At 38.6% G+C, this 19088-nt stretch overlaps 1 protein-coding gene across 1 annotated transcript in view; it reads left to right on the forward strand.

The window, feature by feature from the left end:
• The window catches only part of LOC150077348 (cholinephosphotransferase 1-like), a 246098-nt gene that overhangs the window by 109427 nt on the left and 117583 nt on the right, over positions 1-19088 (forward strand). Inside the window, exon 5 of the mRNA XM_090386825.1 lies at positions 15431-15562. Coding sequence (XP_090242951.1) covers positions 15431-15562 — 132 coding nt within the window. The remainder of the gene's footprint in view (positions 1-15430; positions 15563-19088) is intronic.

Raw genomic sequence — 19088 nt, forward strand, 5'->3', positions numbered from 1 at the left:
ATAAAATGAACAATCTGTGCAAAGTCATTAGTAATTGCAAATGCCTCAGTATCTCTACCAGCTGTCTTTGTGACTGAAAAACAGAAGCCAGCTGGAGTTATGAACATTTCCTCACTGTTAGGAAAGTTGGACTGGAGAAAGTCAGTTTCAAAGAGTTCCAAGTGATTAGTGGAATTTGGAGAACAATAGAGTCAACAGATGAATTTGAGAGAATGGGGTAGGGAGATTTTAAGCCAAAAAAAATCACAAAAGAGGAGATTCCAAATTGCTAAGTGTCTGACAGGGAATATCAGAGTAGACATATACTCAAGTACCACCTTTGAAGTGAAAGGAATCGTACAGTGAATAATTAGGACAACTGAGATGAGCAGTAGTTGAATCAACCAATAACTGGGTTTCTATTAGAAAAAGTACATGGGGTTTGGCAGACTATAAGTGGAAATGGAAATCGAGATTAGAACCAAGCCCGCATATATTTGTAAAACGAATGAGGAAGTATTTGAGAAGTTTAGCTCTTTTTGCAAATAAGTTTGTTCTATTAATTGGAAATTCATGATGTATTCAGTAGTAAGGAAAGGTGGGGAGGACATGCCATATGAAGTAATGAAATATTTGGATATGGCATACACATGGCAAGAACAAAGCCTCGATAATGTCTCCCCCCCTACACACACACACACTAGTTGGACTCCCTCTAATCACTGTCTGGCAGAGTGGAGGCAGTGAGATTATATTATAGCTAATCTGGAAGCCTCCTAGAGAATTACCAACAGGTTTGGTCCTGTGGACTATCTAGTGGCTTGACTGTGAATGCAGTTTTAGAGCTGTACCCTTGAAATGTAAGGAAGATTGGATCCCACTATGATGCCTATAATAAAATTGAAAGACATCAGTCAAACTGCATGATGGAATAAATTGGGGGGGGGGGCGCCTAAACTTTACTCTGGAGAATAAACACTGATTCCATCACTCAAGCCTCCAATAAGCAAAGTGGTGGTATTGCAGCAGTTGATGAGAGTCATCTGCCACTTTGTTACCAGGAAATATAAAGTGGCAGATGAGAGTCATCTGCCACTTTATATTTCCTGGTAACAAAGAGATTCCTCTTTGTGGTTGTGGACACCCACCTTGACTTCTGATTATGTTTGTTGGCACCTGGGTAGTCACCTCCATTGTTAGTGCTATATTTTGGACTTGCACATGATTTATACCAATGGTTACTAACCATCATGAAGGTGCAAGCAGAGAATTTGGTTCTTGCAGAACGACCAGACTTCACCAAAATTTGTTCCACTTGACTCAAGTGTTCACCTGAATAGCAGTTCCATCAACATTTTAGACTCCCGGGTAGCAAGCCCAACTTGTTATACCTGAGCGAATGTCTGTGATAGTCTCAAGGCTCATTCATATCTATCTAATAGATATGAATGGTTTAAATGTTAATGATCCTGCTTGGGTTGCTGACAAACTGAATGTATAATTTGCATGAGAATCTGTGAAAATTACATAATTCTGTTATTATTGATTCAGAATAGGATGAATGTTCATGTGAACTGTTTTGTTCAAAATTGCCTCAGAAGTCAGCTCCTGAATTTGTGCCATAGCTTCAGGAATCACCCTGTAATGTTATTATCACAGAATAAACAAACATTTTTTTTTTTTTTTTTTTTATTTTCTGACAGAGTTGCCTTGTAGTTTCATTATATAAATATTGAAAAAGGGATACCACCGTTCACAGACAACATCAGTGGAATCGTCATCCCAAACAAGGTGAATTACTTACAAAAGATCCAGGTACTGTTGGATGACATTGATCTCTCCAGACTTTTCAAGAGGAAAGTAAAAAATGCCTTGATAATGTGTCTTAGTACCAATAAAATAAACCAAACACATACAAGCACATCAATCCCAACAACTTGGAACCTTACCATTATTTTTAGGAGTATGAAGTCTTGGTCACTGACAAAGGTGATAGGCTAGCTGCTCTCTAATTCAGAATTATCAGCCCCCTCCTCCACTTTCTGAAAAATTAAAGACTTTCTTGAGAGACTTGAGCAAACTTCTTTACAAAAAAGAAGACATGGACAAACTTTGATATAATCAGTGTTCACCAATATAAATTATATAAATTTCTCTCGTAAATTTTTGGGTTGGCCTAGGCCAGTGCCTTGACATGCACACAGGCCATCTTCCATCTCTCTCTCTCTCTTAAAGAATGACATCCTTAATCTCATTACTTCTTGGCTGGATGGACCAATTTCCAGTTTTAGGGGAAATTCTGCTGTAGAACGGAAGCATGGAAAGCCTGCTGTCCCAACCTTCTTATTGAGATCTTTATGGCAGACCTTAAGTGGTACATAGTCATTATCTACCCAAGTTTCACTCAAAACTAATATTTTTCTCTGTTGTTGGACAGAGTCAGTTTCGATGTCTCATGCACGACTGCATAAATTTTATACATTTGTTGATCAAGAAATCTCTATAATGAAGGAAATCTTGTAATTTGCTTTTGTAGAAATGTTAGGTTATTCTTCTTTAAACAATCTATTTCCATGAAGAATTTGACATGACTCATTCCCTTTCCATGGTAGAATGTGAAATCATTACAAGGATTGGTAATTATATATAAATTATATATAAACCCTTCAATGAGGTCATACAAGATAGCGCTACATATACAAGTTGCTGAGGCGCCTCCGTACCCAGGTGGGAAGGAGCAGCAGTGCGTAGCGCACGCTTCTTGATTAGACCGGGGTTCGAGCCCGTCACCACCAAATGCGGAGGACGCGGAAAGGTCAGGGAATGACCACCGCATATCCCGGAGCAATATGGCCTTAGTTGCTAATGCTCCTAAAAACCAAAAAAAAAAACAACAAAACAAGTTGCTGATCTTTATCGTAATTGTATATCACTTCATCAAAAGTCCCCCTTGAGAATTATGTATAGTTAAAGCACATGCAGGTACCAAAGGAAATTGAGTGCATCTGCATGTCAGTTGTGTATTATATTCTTAAATGGATTCATTGTTGACCTTAACAATATGCTCACATAGGAATAGGTGCATGTATACTTGCATTTATACCAATGCTAGAAGTATAGTAAATAAATTTGATGAATTTGAAGTGTTGGTCAAGACATCAAAGGCGGATATTGTTGGGATATCAGAGACGTGGTGTCACACAAATATAAGGAATGCCGAACTGGAATTTGGGAAGTACAATGTGTACAGAAAGGATAGACAGGATAGGAAGGGAGGAGGAGGTGTTATGCTGTTAATAAAGAAAAACATAAAATCAAAAGAAGTGCATCCAGTTGATATAGATGAACAGTGCACTGTTGAGTCAGTTTGGTGTGACATAAGCACTGCGAAAGCAAAAATTAGAGTAGGAGTGTGCTATAGGCCTAATGACTCGAATGAGTACAATGAACAATTGTACAGAGAAATAGAGTGGGCTAGTAAATCGGAATGTCTTATAATGGGGGATTTTAACTTCCCAGATATCGACTGAAACTTGTGGGTTGGGCACTCACACACTAGTCAGAATTTTGTGGATTTATTGGATGATTGTTTTCTGCAGCAGCATGTTCGAGAGGCAACCAGAGAAAGTAATGTGATCATTCATGTATTAGGAATTTGCAGATAAAAGAACCACTAGGTGGCAGTGATCACAGTGTACTGACGTGGGATTTACTTAAAGATTTAATTACCATCAGGGGTAAAGGAAAGGGTTTTTGCTTCCGTAAAGGCGAGTACAGTGGTCTCCCACAGTTTTTAAATTCTGTACAGTGGGATCAACTGACGATGTTACCAACAGTAAATTCTAAGTGGGAAGCATTCAAGGAATTAATCGTGGAAGCTACTAAAAGTTTCATACCTATTAAGAAATATTGTTCAAGGTTTAGGCCTAAATTGTTGTCAAATGAACTAATGCGACTCATAACAGAGAAGAAAAATGCATGGGATGCATATAAATTATCAAGCGACTCAGAAGCCTATAGCAGATATAAGTTAATCTGTAATCAGGTCACAAAGGAGGTTCGGCAGGCGAAGGCAGATTACGAGAAATCCTTGGCAAAAGATGGTAAGAAAAACAGCAAGGATTTCTTTACTTATATAAACTCTAAAAGGAAGGGGATGAATCTGATTGGTCCACTTGACATCGATGGTTCGACTGTTGATGATCCTGCTCAGATAGCAAACAAACTGAATGAGTATTTTGCATCTACATTCACACGTGAGGAATTATTAAGGTTTGAAAATGGCAGAAGGTTATCAAATTGTAGCAGGGTGCTTAATGATCTTGTAATAACTGAGAGCAAAGTGGAAGAGAAATTGTTGAAGTTAAACGTAAGAAAAGCACCTGGGGTGGATGGGATCTATCCAGTTATATTAAAGGAGGTGGCAAAGCAACTAAGCAAACCCTTAGCCATAATTATGAGAGCATCCTTGGACTCAGGGGAGATTCCCACGGACTGGAGATGTGCAAATGTATCCCCAATTCACAAAGGGGGGTCGAAGGGTGACAGGAGTAATTACGGACCAGTTAGTTTAACTTCTGTTCCGGGTAAAATAATGGAGTCGCTGGTTAAAGATGCATTGCAGGATCATCTAGACAAGACTGCAGCAATAATTCAGACACAGCATGGGTTTGTTAAGGGAAAGTCTTGTCTGACAAATTTGATAGGATATTATGATGTGGTTACAAAGGAACTGGATGCAAAAAATAATTTTGATATCATATATTTGGATTTCAGGAAAGTTTTTGACACTGTTGTGCATGGTAGACTATTGTACAAATTGGAGCAGAATGGTATTAAGGGTAAGTTGCTACAATGGATAAAAGGATGGTTAAGTGCGAGAAGACAGAGGGTGGTAATCAATGGGTGCTGCTCTTCTTGGACTAATGTTATTAGTGGTGTCCCACAGGGTTCGGTGTTAGGTCCACTGTTGTTTTGTATATTTATCAATGATATTGATGAAGGTATATCAGGCTTAATGTCGAAGTTTGCAGATGATACAAAGGTTGGCAGGGTTGTTAATGACAGTAATGGCAGTGTGCTACTGCAACAGGATCTAGATAATTTGGGCAGATGGGCTAAGAAGTGGCAACTGAAGTTTAACCTTGACAAATGCAAAGTACTGCATATGGGTAGAAGTAACCCCAGAGAAACGTACCAACTGTGTGGTACTACACTTAAGGTGGTAGAAAATGAAAAAGACCTGGGAGTAATTGTGCAGTCAGATATGAAGTTCTCTGAGCAGTGCAGACAGGCTGCCAGGGCAGGTCATGGGGTTTTGTCAATGATATATAGGAATTTTGCTAGCAGGGAAAAGGAGGTGATTATCCCTCTGTATAAGGCAATGGTCAGGCCACGCCTTGTGCGTACAGGTCTGGAGGCCTCATTTTAGGAAGGATGTAGATTTACTTGAGTGTGTACAGAGAAGGGCAACAAGATTGGTGAGGGGAATGAAGGGATCCTCTTACCAAGAGAGGCTTAAGTTCTGCAAATTGCAGTGGCTGGAGACTAGGCACCTGCGCGTTGATCTGATTGAGGTATATAAGACCTTGAATGGGTTGAGCACGCTGAATTCTGATGGGATCCTTCCACTTGTTCAGATTACGAACCTAAGGGGGCATAAATTCAAATTAAGAAAAGACAGATGTAGAATAGATGTGCGGAAATTTGCCTTTAGCCAGCAGGTGGTTAATTGCTGGAACAAACTTCCATCTGTCGTTGTGGAAGTTGATAGGTTGAATAAATTTAAGGAGGAACTGGACAGGCATTTGGAGGGAATGGTGTGATTTTTTTTTTTTTTTTTTGGCTGATGCTGCATAAGCTCATACATTTGTATGAGCTTATGCAGCATCACATGCCACTACTACTACTACTACATACATAGGTATAGATTTATCTTTCATATATTGTTTATGTTGCAATTGAAGATTATGCCGTATTTTTTCCTCAGGAAATTCAATCCATACTCATTTGACAGTTTGTTTTCTTTGTATATACCCTAATGTACCAATCACACCATTTACCATTCCATCTAAAACATCTATATTTGTAGTAATCATATACAGTTTTCCCTATAATAAAAAAAGCTTATATGGGAGATCTGCTGTTTCAGCCATTGTCATTTTATGAAGTTTATTTCTCATACTCTTCGATTGTTCTTCAGAATTATATCCTTGGTACATGTTCTAGACTACTTTGTGCATTCCTTACTGAGATAAAATAATTGTTTTATCTCAGGAAGGTTTCATTAGCAAGTACCCAGTTACCACTGGATCATTTACTATTGTTTTCATATATGCTTTCAGCAGGAAAATTTTTTCCCATAATGATGGAACCCTGAATATATGGAGCCCTTCAGAGATTTTTGCTTCTCCATCACCTATTTTTGTAAGTAGTGCCAAGAATGTACTAACAGACTGTCATACAACTTGTACAAGTTCATGAAACTAATGAGTGTTATAATACTGAACCAACTAAAGAATTCTTTAAAGGCTTATGTATAGCTACTGCACGCACAGGAAGTAATTGGTGTAAATCTTCTATAAAATATATATTCATACTTCCAAATGAGAGGTCATGAATTCATGTTATCTGCTTTAGACAATTATAATTAATAACAATTCAGCACTAACTTCATCAATTATAATTAAATGTACATGTAGAAAGGCAGTTCTATAATGTTGGAGGGTTTTGTTAGCAGGTGACCAGTTATTTGATCACTGGATCATTTACTATTGTTTTCATATATACTTTCAATAGGAAAATTTTTTTAGATAATGACAAAACTGACAATATATCTGTCTCTTATATTATACACTTTTATACCAATACAACATATATATACCGTGTATTGTATCTCGCATATTAAGGTTAAACAATTAGGGTAATTACTTACCGTAATAATATATGCACTTGTGGACTTCTCTGTGTTGAAATTCGATTCATTTGAAAGCATCTACAATATGATATTCTTCAAAGGGACTTCTTGCATATTATGAATTGTTTAACTATCAGCCCACATGAGCATGTTACAGGATCTTCATTTATTAAAGTTGCTCGCTCCATATATGGTAAAGTCATTATTCCTTCAGTCGTAACAGGAAATTTTTTTTTTCCATAACTGCGGAACTCTCACTATATCTATCTCTTAAGTTATACACTTTTATACCATTACAACATACACTGAGTGAGCACTGAATTATGACCACCTCTATGAAAACTAAATGCGACCCATTGACATTGACCATGTGAGGTACAAGAGTGCGGAGTTAGTCGACCTTTGTAGCATATATAAGGTGTCAGTGGTTCAGTAGGTAGTAAAATTCCGAGCGTGATGGGTAAAAGGAAGGATGTATTGGACTTTGATAAAGGATAGGTTGTGGGTGCTCGACAAGCTGGTGCCTCAATTTCCCAAACGGCTGAACTGGTGGGGTGTCCGAGAGCCACCATAGTTAAAGTGTACCAGGACTGGTGTCAAAATGGTCAAACAACAACCCAATGGGAAAATTGCAATGGTCAGCGAAAGGTTGATGTTAGAGATGAGTGCCAGGCCCGACGACGTGTAGAGGTGAACAGGCACAGCACTGTTGAAGAGTTGACTACCCAATACAACATTGGCCAACCCAGAACATCTGGCATAACCATGCATCACACGCTTGCACATATGGGCTACCCCAGCAGATGACCACTACAGCATCCTCTCCTAACCAAGATTCATCGGCGTAAAAGTCTCACCTGGTGCAAAGAGCATCAAGTTGGATGTTGGAAGACTGGAAGAAGGTGTGCTGGTCAGATGAGTCACGTTATTTACTCCACACTGTGGATGGTCATGTACGGATTTGGCGTCAACAACATGAGGCTCTTGATCCATCATGCATGGTAATAAAAGTGCAGGCTTGGAGGAGGTGGTTGTATGGTGTGGGGCATGTTTCACTGGCAGGAACTTGGACCCTTGGTGCATGTGGAACAATGTATCACTGGTCTCCACTATCATCAATTGCTTGTTGACTGTGTACACCCTGCTATGTTACACTTTTTCCCGAATGGCGATGTCTTCCAAGATGACAGTGCACTGGGCCATCGAGCACTTGTTTTGCAGGAATGGTTTGAGGAACACAGTTCTGCCTTCCAGCCTATCGACTGGCCTCTGAACTCTGCTGATATCAATCCCATAGAACACTTATGGGACACTATGGAAAGGCATATCAGGCATCTGGATACACCAATTACCTCCATACTTGCATTGCTGACTGCATTACACACAGCTTGGTTGGACATACCTCCTGAACGCTTCCAACACCTTGTGGAATCAATGCCATGTCGGATAGCTGCTGTACTGGGGCAAAAGGAGGACCTACGAAATATTAGGAAGGTGGTCATAATTCGGTGATCACTCAGTGTATATACCGCATATTGTATCTCTCATCTTGTTACTGTATCTCAGTAATTTTTTCTGGAGTCAGATGTTACAAACTGAATTCATTCTACAATCCCCATAACATGAATGGTATATATTTCCACCTTTTTTTTTGTAGAGCAAAAATTCAGCTAACTCCACTAAAGACATTTTCAACATCAAAAAACCAAGAAGGCACAGTTGCAATGAGCTCAGGAACACCAATAGTGGAGAACTGGAAAAATGTTCCATGGTCTGACGAATCCAGAACTTCCCATCAGCATGAAGTAGCAGTTCCTGCTACTTCACCCTGGTGGGAAGACTGCAATATGTTGAAAACAATATGAACTCATGAACTTGTTCTGCTGAGTGTCAACAATAAGCTAGTGGTAGCAGTCTAATGATGTGGGGAGTATTTTCTTGGTGTACATTGTGCCACTTGATGCCAGTATCTGTGAATGAGTTCTTCCAACAGGATAATGCATCATGTTCCAAGATCAGAATTATAAAGAACTAGTTCTAGGAATATGTCAGTGAATATGGCTTACTGTGGTGGCCTCCTAGTCACCAGACCTCAGCCCAGTTGATCATGTGTGGAATGAGGTGAAAGCTCTTTAAAGTAGATCCACAATCATCCAGTTTACAAAAACTGTGGGAAGCAGTTGAGTCAACAGAACAGCATCCCTGAGGCATGCTTTTGACACCTCACTGAGTCTGTGCTAAGATGAATCCAACAGGCTGCTTTGAGAGCTAAAGGGCAACCCACTCTCTATTAGGTAGGTGTATCTAATAAAATGGTCACTTAGTATATAAACAGAATATATTAATAGCATATATACATTCATGTGAATCTGGACAGTCACTAGCCCTACACTTCCAAGTTACTGTAATAAGTTTGTCTTGGCACCTGCTAGATCTGTAATGTCCAACAGTTTCCACATGCTCGCCAAACTTGTGATGAAAGTGTCAACATTTTTGCCACACACACACACTCATTTATAATTAATAAATTTCCTATAGAAAAGTAACAGAGCATCGCTATTTTCGATTATTTATTAATACTTGTGTGGGTACTTCACAAATTTTTGCATTAATTAAAGCAGAGAAATTAGGAATAGAGTTGGCTACTGAACATCTTAATTCTGCATCCAAATTATCATCCAGAATTTGTGATCTATATTTTAATTTTATAAGAATCACTGCTGAAAACATTAATTTGCAGAGGCATGTGGATCCAAACATTGAAAATAGTCTTGGAATAATTAAATTCATAACTGTGAACTTGCGTGTATCTATTCAAAATTTTCAACCACATCTCTACAATCAAATCGGCTTTTAACTGATGACTGCTTTTGAAGCATTATTATATCTGTCTCTAAAGGAGCCCTGTTACAACCTATTCGACTTTCAAGTTTTGGAGAGTTTCGAATCGTGGGAGTAAAAATTAAAAGGATTAAGCATGAGTTGAAAAACAATTCTGTAATTTTCAAAATCATAAACTCGCTGTTCCAATTTCTGGAGTAATTTTTGTAACGCTGCTTGTCAAAATCAGTCTTTTCTGCCTATTGCTCCATCATATTCGGAAAATGCAAAGAATCTTTAATCTTCATAAGTGGAACAAAAAGTTCCAATTTTTTATAATATTGCACCAAAATGCAGATTAATTTGTTTTTTCCCTCTAGTTTCAGGTTCAGCTCATTCAAATGGGTAATAATATCAGTCAAAAAATGAAAGTTACATTGCCATTCATCATCCTCCAACACTGGAAAAATTGTTTTCTTTTTTAATAAGGAAGATTTGCGTTAGCAAAGAAATTAATCATTGCAAGTCCTTTTCACAGATTGTCCATGGTTCAGAGCACTACTTCAAATATAATTCACCAAATTTAATAACCATGTCCATCACATCTTTCAATGCTTCATCCTCGATCATTTGAGCACAAAGATTCTCTTGAGTATAATGGAGCAGAATGAGACCAAAGCATTGCCATTAAAGCCATTCTCTTTTAAATATAATCAGGAGGCTAATAAAACTAGAGTTATGCCCAATCATTGCTTGTGCACCATCCACTGTTACCAAATCCAATTTCCTCAAATCTAATTTAAACTGTTGAGCAATTTCCAAGGCAGAATGCACTGGTCCCACGGGAGCTAGTTATGGTTGGTGACTCTATTGTCAGGAAGATGGGTAATACGTTGTGTAAAAAGGATAAGTTGAATAGAACCGGGGTATATCTGCCAGGAGCAAAAGTTGATGATGTTTTAGAGCAAATATCATCTTTTAAGGCACAAAGTGTGATATTGTTGTACACTTTGGCACTAATAACATTAAGAGTAGGAGATTTGCAGATTTACTTAACAAATACAGGTCAATGTTGAAAAAAAGTCGTGTGAGTTAGGGTTAAATTTGAAAGTGCCCTCAATTCTGCCCAGACACGATAGGAGGGAGTGCACAATAAGAGCCTTGTCAATAAATTTATCTCTGGAGAGATTGTGCAAGGCTCATGGGGTAGAATTTTTCTCAGCATGGTCTGTGCTTGCTAATAGGAGAGACTACTTCTACTTTTTTTTTTTTTTTTTTTTTTAGGAGCATTAGCAACTAAGGCCATATTGCTCCGGGGATATGCAGTGGTCATTTCCTGACCTTTCCACATCCTCCATATTTGGTGGTCACAGGCTCAAACCCCGGTCTGATCAAGAAACATGTGTTTTGCACTGCTGCTCCTGCCCACCTGGCTATGGAGGCGCCACTTCTACAGGGATTAAATACACTTAAATGGAAGGGGTGCAAGAGTGTTTGCTGATTCTGTCAAGGCATTGGTAGATGGGTCGGAAGACTGCTGGCTTGCAGGTGATTCGGAGACTAACAGGTTAACAGTAGCCACAGGCAGAAGTGAAAGTGATATTCTTGCAGTGCTTCTGTTAGAATGGGCAGTGGCCTTGGAGGGTGGGTGCTGGAGGTTTCATGGACTGGTGGGAGTCATCATGAAACAAATAAATACATGGGCTGTATTAGGGTAACTAAGAATAAGAATTGGTGCATACACCAGTGCTAGGCATGTAGTAAATAAATTTGATGAATTTGAAGTATTAGTCAAGACATCAAAGGTGGTTATTGTTGGGATATCAGAGACATGGTGTCACACACATATAAGGAATGCAGAATTATTTGGGGAGTACAATTTGTACAGAAAGAATAGACAGGATAGGAAAAGAAGAGGAGTTTGGTGTTAATTAAGAAACACCAAAAATCTAAGGAAATGCATCCAGTTCACATAGCTGGACAATGCAATGTTGTGTCAATTTGGTGTGACAGAAGCACTGAGAAAGGAAAAATGAGAGTAGGTGTGTGTTATAGGCCTAATGAATCTGATGAGTATAATGAGAAATTGTGCAGAGAAATAGAGTGGACCAGTAAATCAGAGTGTCTTATAATGGGGGATTTTAACTTCCCAGATATAGATGGGAACTGTGGGTTGGTCACTTGCACACTAGCAAGACTTTTGTGGATTTATTGGATGATTGTTTTCTGCTATTCTCACGTTCGAGAGGCAACCAGAGGGAGTAATACTCTTCTGGTTACCAGCAGCGATTATTTGTGCTTTAAGAATTTGCAGAAAAAGGAACCACTAGGTGACAGTGATCACAGTGGCAGTGTGGCATTTACTTAAAGATATAACTACCATCAGGGGTAGAGGGAAGGGTTTTTGCTTTTATAAAGGTGACTATAGTGGTCTCAGAGTTTATAAATTCTATATAGTGGGACCAACTGATGATGTTACCAACAGCAAATTCTAAATGGGAAGCATTCAAGGTAGCTTCCTTGAATGCTTCCCATTCAAAAAGCCTAGTAGCTTCCAAGTAATCTTGGAAACTACTAGGCTTTTTCTTCCGACTAAGAAATAGTGTTCTAGGTTTAGGCCCAAATGGATATCAGATGAACTACTGAGACTCGTGGCAGAAAAGAAAAATGCATGGAATGCATATAAATTATCAAACACATAAGCCTATGGTAGATATAAACTAGTCTGTAATCAAGTCACAAAGGAGGTTAGGCAAGCGAAGACAGATTACGAGAAATCTGCAGTAATAATTCAGACACAGCATGGGTTTGTTAAGGGGAAGTCTTGTCTGACCAATCTGATTGGATACTACGATGTGGTCACAAAGAAACTGGATGCAAAAAATAATTTTGATGTCATATACTTGGATTTCAAGAAAGCTTTTGATACAGTTGCTACTATGGATAAAAGGGGTGGTTGAGTGGATGCTGCTCTTCATGAACTAACATTATTATTGGAGTTCCCCAGTGTTTGGTGTTGGGTCCACTGTTGTTTTGCATATTTATCAGTGATATTGATGAAGGTATATCAGGTTTGATGTCCAAGTATGCAGATGATACAAAGATTGGCAGAGTTGTTAGTGACAGTGATGGCAGTGTGATACTGCAACGGGATCTAGAAAAGTTGGGCAGTTGGGCCGAGAAGTGGCAACTGAAATTTAACATTGACAAATGCAGATTACTGCATATGGGTAGAAATAACCACAGAGAAATGTACTAACTGTGTGGTACTACCCTTAAGGTGGTAGAAAATGAAAAAGACCTAGGAGTAATTGTGCAGTCAGATATGAACTTTTCCTAGCAGTGCAGACAGGCTGCCAGAGCAGGTCATGGGCTATTTTCAATGATATACAGGAATTTTTCTAGCATGGAAAAGATGATTATCCTTTTGTATAAGGCAGTGATCATGCCATGCCTTGAGTACTGCATACAGGTCTGGAGGTCTCATTTTAGTAAAGATGTAGAGTTGTTAGCGAGTACAGAGAAGGGCAACAAGATTGATGAGAGGAATGAAGGGGTCCTCTTACCAAGAAAGGTTTATTGTACATGTGTTCCACGCACCTTAGTCTGTAAATATTTACACCCTTCTGGCACAGAGCTGTCCCGAGGTGACCCAAGGTTTCTTGGGAAATAAACTGATTTTAATAATAATAATAATAATTAATATTCAGTGCTATGTTAAATATGCTGCTTTCTTGAATAGAAGGGTGCAGTGTTGTTTCTGCTGGTATTTCATTGCATTTTAAAATGAGTGATTTTACTGGCCAGTAAATTTGCACCAAACTTAGTTTTAAGTTAGGAATAAGTGGAACAGAAACCTATGCAAAATATTAAGAACAGCTTTTGGGGAAGATGCTATGCCCTGTATTTGTCACATGGGTTCAACTCAACCCCACACAACTAACCAATCTGTGCTTCATCTACTCAATCTGCACACCTGAAACTCCTAAATACTTATTGTTGAAAATGTTTTTTTTTTCAAATTGGTTACAGAATATTCCAAAAATGTTTGTTAATATAACACGATTAGTAAAATTTCACAACTAAGTTAAACCCAATTGCATTCATATGTTAATTAACACCTGTCATGAACAGATATTGATAATAATTTCGCTTTACTGCTTGAGCACGTTATCCAATCAGTAATGCTGTCTGGGTGCCTCTGTAGCCAGGTGGGCAGGCGCAGCAGTGCATAGCACACGCTTCTTGATTAGACCGGGGTTCGAGCCCATACCCACCAAATACGGAAAGGTCAGAGAATGACCACTGCATATCCCCGGAGCAATGTGGCCTTAGTTTCTAATGCTCCTAAAAACCAAAAAAACAAACAAACAATGCTGTCTGGCTTTGTGATATTGATGCATCATCTAGAATCAAACTGTTTATGCATGCACTTCAAATTGCATACAGTGAGCTACTGTTAGTGACTCATGCTCCTTGAATCAGAGTATAGGTTGAAGGGCACAATTTTAAATTTGCATTTACTCTCTGACAGGTGTACAAGTGAGTTTTAATTTTCAAAAATTAATTAAAATTATATATTTTTAATATAGAACATGGATTTTTCACAGTTGCATTCATAAAAGATTGAGTCATAGGAGCATCAAAAAAATAAGAACAATTTAAAATTTTTTTTTGCTGATTTTTCAAATTTTCACGGGCACTGAGGAATTTCACATTTTCAAGCAACCAAAACAGGGTTAGAAGACTTTTCAGTGTTTGTAAAGTTTAATGAGGGCTGCTTGTCCATCAAGGATGTTCCTCACTCAATAAGTAATTGATATTGAAAAGAAATTTAAAACTAATGTGGAAAATGAATGCTGCAATTAGGGTTATATTCAGGAAGGTGTGGTTCTGGTACTAACCTAAGTACCAAGATATGCTAGCATTCAAAATAAAGGTGCCTCCATAGCCAGGTGGGCAGGAGCAGCAGTGGGTAGCGCACGCTTCTTGATTAGACCGGGGTTCGAGCCGGTAACCACCAAATACGGAGGATGCGGAAAGGTCAGGGAATGACCACCGCATATCCCCAGAGCAATATGGCCTTAGTTGCTAATGCTCCTAAAAAACCAAAATAACATAACATTCAAAATAAAATGAAATCATAAAAATGAGAAAGCAACAGAGCAGTATAGACACAACTTGCTACCCAAGAAAATGCACTCTCACACCCACCAAGAGTGCCACTCCCAAATTAAATAAATAAAAACAGACAAAAAACTAGCACCACCTCAGGGAACATCAGCACTTATGAACTCCAAAAGGATTGCATTTCAGTTATTGGCTCATATCTAGCCAAACGTCAGTGGCATCCATATAGTATAATCTTAGCGTTAATTTGCTGCAAATAGTTTCTTGCTGTATTAGTGTTCCTTTTTTATACAGTAGCTTGGAGACATAGCTTCTTATGTCTTTATAGTAAGGATTTTAAACTCTATGTGGGTCTATTGGCAGCCTTAAACTTCATTAAGCTACTTGTATTTATAGATCAGGTTTTCAACAAGGGAATATAAAACACAGAATTCATTACCTAGAAAGTATATATTTTAAATGTTATCTGAGAAATCAGTCAAACTTTATTTGTTTCTTTTGCTATACACTGTAGCTTGATGAGAAATTTTTAGCATTAAATAATGCATGTTATGTTTATAAAACTTCTTTATGTATGATTTACAGATTCCAATTCTAAATATCGAATGCCGACTAATTCCAATATCCTTGGCCTTTGTTGTAAGTCTTGTCATGTTTTGTTCTCACGTCAGTGTTGTTTATGCTGGTGGAATAGGAAAAAATGGGTCTACTGTAGCTGTAAGTCACAACTGGTGTTAACAATTTGAAGCATATTTATTAATGTTTTCTGAAATTTGTATGCATATATATTTTTTATATGTTTTTCATGTGTGGGTTCTGATATGCATAAACATTCCTCAGAACCCACACATTGTTTGACATTGTATAAATAACACCTCAAAATAGGTTACAAATCTTCTATGTGCTACCATCATGTGTGTTTCTAAGTAATTCTAGACGAAGCATAAAAATATATTAAAATCAGAGGATGAGATTGTACCCTGTTATTCTTGTTCAGTTTTGCTTACAGAAGCATGAAATTTTCTAGAATTCAGATGCAGAAATTTCTAAAATTAAATCAAGTGATACAGCTATTATTATTTTATTATTTTCTTTTTATGAATCCAACCCCCCCAAACACGAGAGGTACTAGAACCTATAGTAGTTAGTACCATGCATGGGCTGAAGGTTCAAAAGATGAAAGAAGATACTTGTTGACATTAGATTGAATTTCTGTAGGTGTAATTTTATATTATTAGCTACATGGTGCAAGGAAGCTTGAGGCTTACGCTGCACCAGCCAAAAAAAAAAAAAGTCCCAAATTACCCTGAGTGAGAGAGAGAGAGAGAGAGAGTCAAAAGTAGAAGGGAATCACCAAGAAAGACAAGAATGATGATATCCAGCTCAAGACCCTGAGTGTGCCAAGCCCATACTTACCAGATATGAGCCCAAGGGGTTAAGCAATACATACGGGCGCCTCCGTAGCCAGGTGGGAAGGAGCAGCAGTGCATAGCACACGCTTCTTGATTAGAACAGGGTTCGAGCCTGTCACCACCAAATACGGAGGATGCGGAAAGGTCAGGGAATGACCACTGCATATCCCGGAGCAATATGGCCTTAGTTGCTAGTGCTCCTAAAAACCAAACAACGGTAACAGTGCTACAGGCCTAGATGGGATGCTACATTGCATTAGGCTTAAGCATTGACTTAAAGAGGACTTCTGTACCCTGTTGATTTTCTACAATCAGATCTTCTATGAAAATGCCTATCCTTCTTCCTGGCACAATTCTTTCATTATCACTTACCAAAACCTAGTTTTAAATATTAATTAAAACTAGGGTTAGTGCATACTTAACTGTAGCATTTATGGTTTGTGTTCTTTTTCTCACACACTTACACTTTCATTCATTCTTCTATCTTTCATTTCATTTATTCGACTCTTTCTTTCTGCACTGCACTCTCTGGGCACCTCAACTTACTGTTATTCTTCAGTTGTGGTGCAGGCCTAGCCGCAAGTTTTTTACAGACCAGGGGAGAATGCAGTGATAGCGTTCTCCCCTGGCCTACATTTACTATGGTTAGTAAATGTTTGTTAATATATATAAAGTAATGCAAGTTATTTTTAACTTTGTATTCTTTCGGCCAATTATGATTATGGTTATGACGAATATCAGGCGAGATCCAATCTTCCTTACATTTCGAGGGTACAGCTCTAAAATGGTGTTCACAGGCCTAGTTAGTACACCGGGCTGAACCTATAATCCTAGTTATAGGTTCGGTCTGGAATACTGGACAATCCTAACCATACAGCCAACATGCTTGATCTTTTTCTCACAAACGACCCTTCCTAAGTACACGGTCGAAGTGAGTGGTCCTTTAGGCACCTCAGATCACAACTTGGCGATTGTCTCTTCTCCAATGGAGCCTTTATCTCATAGCTATTTTTGGCATTACAAGAATGCAAAATGGAATGACCTGCGAGATTTCTTTTCTTCCTTTTCTAGATCGGATTACTGTTCCAAAGCCTTGTTTTTCCAATAAATGTGCTAAGGCTGTTCAAGAGAAGAACGTTGCATATCGTAATTGGCTTGTTTCCAATTCTTCAGTTTCATTTTCTGCCTACACCAAAGCTCGCAACATTTGTAAAGCAGTTTCAGTCCAAACTAGATTTTGAACAGGCTAAGAGTAGAAAACTTCTTGCCCTGTTGGTAGCCGAGCATTCTGGTCTCTTGCCAAAGCTATTGGCCGCAACTTTTGCCCAGCTCCCACCATTCTCAACACGCTCCATTCAATGCCTCCTGTGGTCTACTGTCAAAAGGATGTCAGAAGGATTTTGACAAATCTTGATACTAAGACAGCTCCAGGTCCTGATGGTATTTCTCCACTTGTTTTCAAAACCTGTGCTCCTGAACTTATTCCTATTCTTTGCCACCTTTTTCACTTTCTTGTTCCAAAGGTGTTTTTCCTTCTGTTTGGAAATTTTCTCATATCCAGCCATTCCTGAAAAGGGTGACAAATCTCCCCCATCCAATTATCATCCCATTGCAATTACTTCTACTCTTTCTAAAGTAATGGAGAAAGCAATTAACCGCCAACTCTTAGTTAAACTGCCTAGAAACCTTCCGTCTGATCGACGATCGCCAGTATGGATTCTGGCAGTGTTGATCCACTGGTGATATTCTGGCTTATGTTATTCATTTATGGACTAATTCAATGGAAAATTTTGGTGAAACACAAACAGTTGCTCTTGACATCTCAAAGGCTTTCGATCGTGTTTGGCCTAAAGGTCTTCTAAACAAGCTTCGATCTTATGGTTTGCCAACTGTTTTTTGTAATTGATTATCCAGTTTTCTCTCTTATCGCTCACTGAGGGAGATAGTAGATGGCTCTCTGTCTTCTAACTTCCCCACTAATGCCGGTGTCCCCCCAAGGTTCAGTTCTTTCCCCCACTCATTTCCTCTTGTATATTAATGACCTTGTTCCATTGACGGGAAATCCTATCCATAGTTTTGCCGATGATAGCACATTACATTCCACTTTCCATTTTGAGAAAGCTTGCCATGCTCAATCAGCTTCGATTTCTCGAATATCCACTACTGATTCCTTAAATGCCGATCTTCAAGTAATTCTCCAGTGGGGCAAAGACAACTTAGTTGATTTCAATCCTTCTAAAACTCAGTCTTGTCTTGTATCTCGTAAAAAGGATTCTTCTGCTCCATATGCTTATTTTTGGTGATATTCCGATTTCTAGGCAAAATGATATAATCTCTTTTAGGGATTACCCTGATTTGTAATCTCTCTTGGTACAAGCACATTACAAATATTGCTTCCTCTGCATCTAAAAAATTTGTTTTTTTCTTTTACTCTTGACGTTACTTTTCTTCCAAACTCAGTTCACTCTGTACAAATCGCAAATCCACCCTACCATCGTATATTGTTCCCACATCTGGGGTGGTGCCCCCAAAACCTCTCTCAGGCTTCTAGATTCTATTCAGAAGAGGGCAGTTAGGTTAATTAAGGATTAATCTCTAACAGTCTCTCCACTCACTGTCTCATAGACGTACTGTTTCTGCCGCCTGCCTCTTCTACAGATACTTCCATTGGCACTGTTCTTCTTAATTGGCTTCTATAATTCCTGTTCTCTCTTTCAAAACAGTCCAAACATGCCACCACCAGCCAACATCCATTTTCTGTTCATCTTCAAACTCACAGAACCAACTTTTCGTCTTCCTCATTTATTCATTCAACTGCCGTTTTCTGGAAC

The sequence above is a fragment of the Mastigoproctus giganteus genome, chromosome 12 (genome assembly GCF_048544385.1).
Source record: "Mastigoproctus giganteus isolate SK-2022 chromosome 12, ASM4854438v1, whole genome shotgun sequence".
Classification (NCBI taxonomy): domain Eukaryota; kingdom Metazoa; phylum Arthropoda; class Arachnida; order Uropygi; family Thelyphonidae; genus Mastigoproctus; species Mastigoproctus giganteus.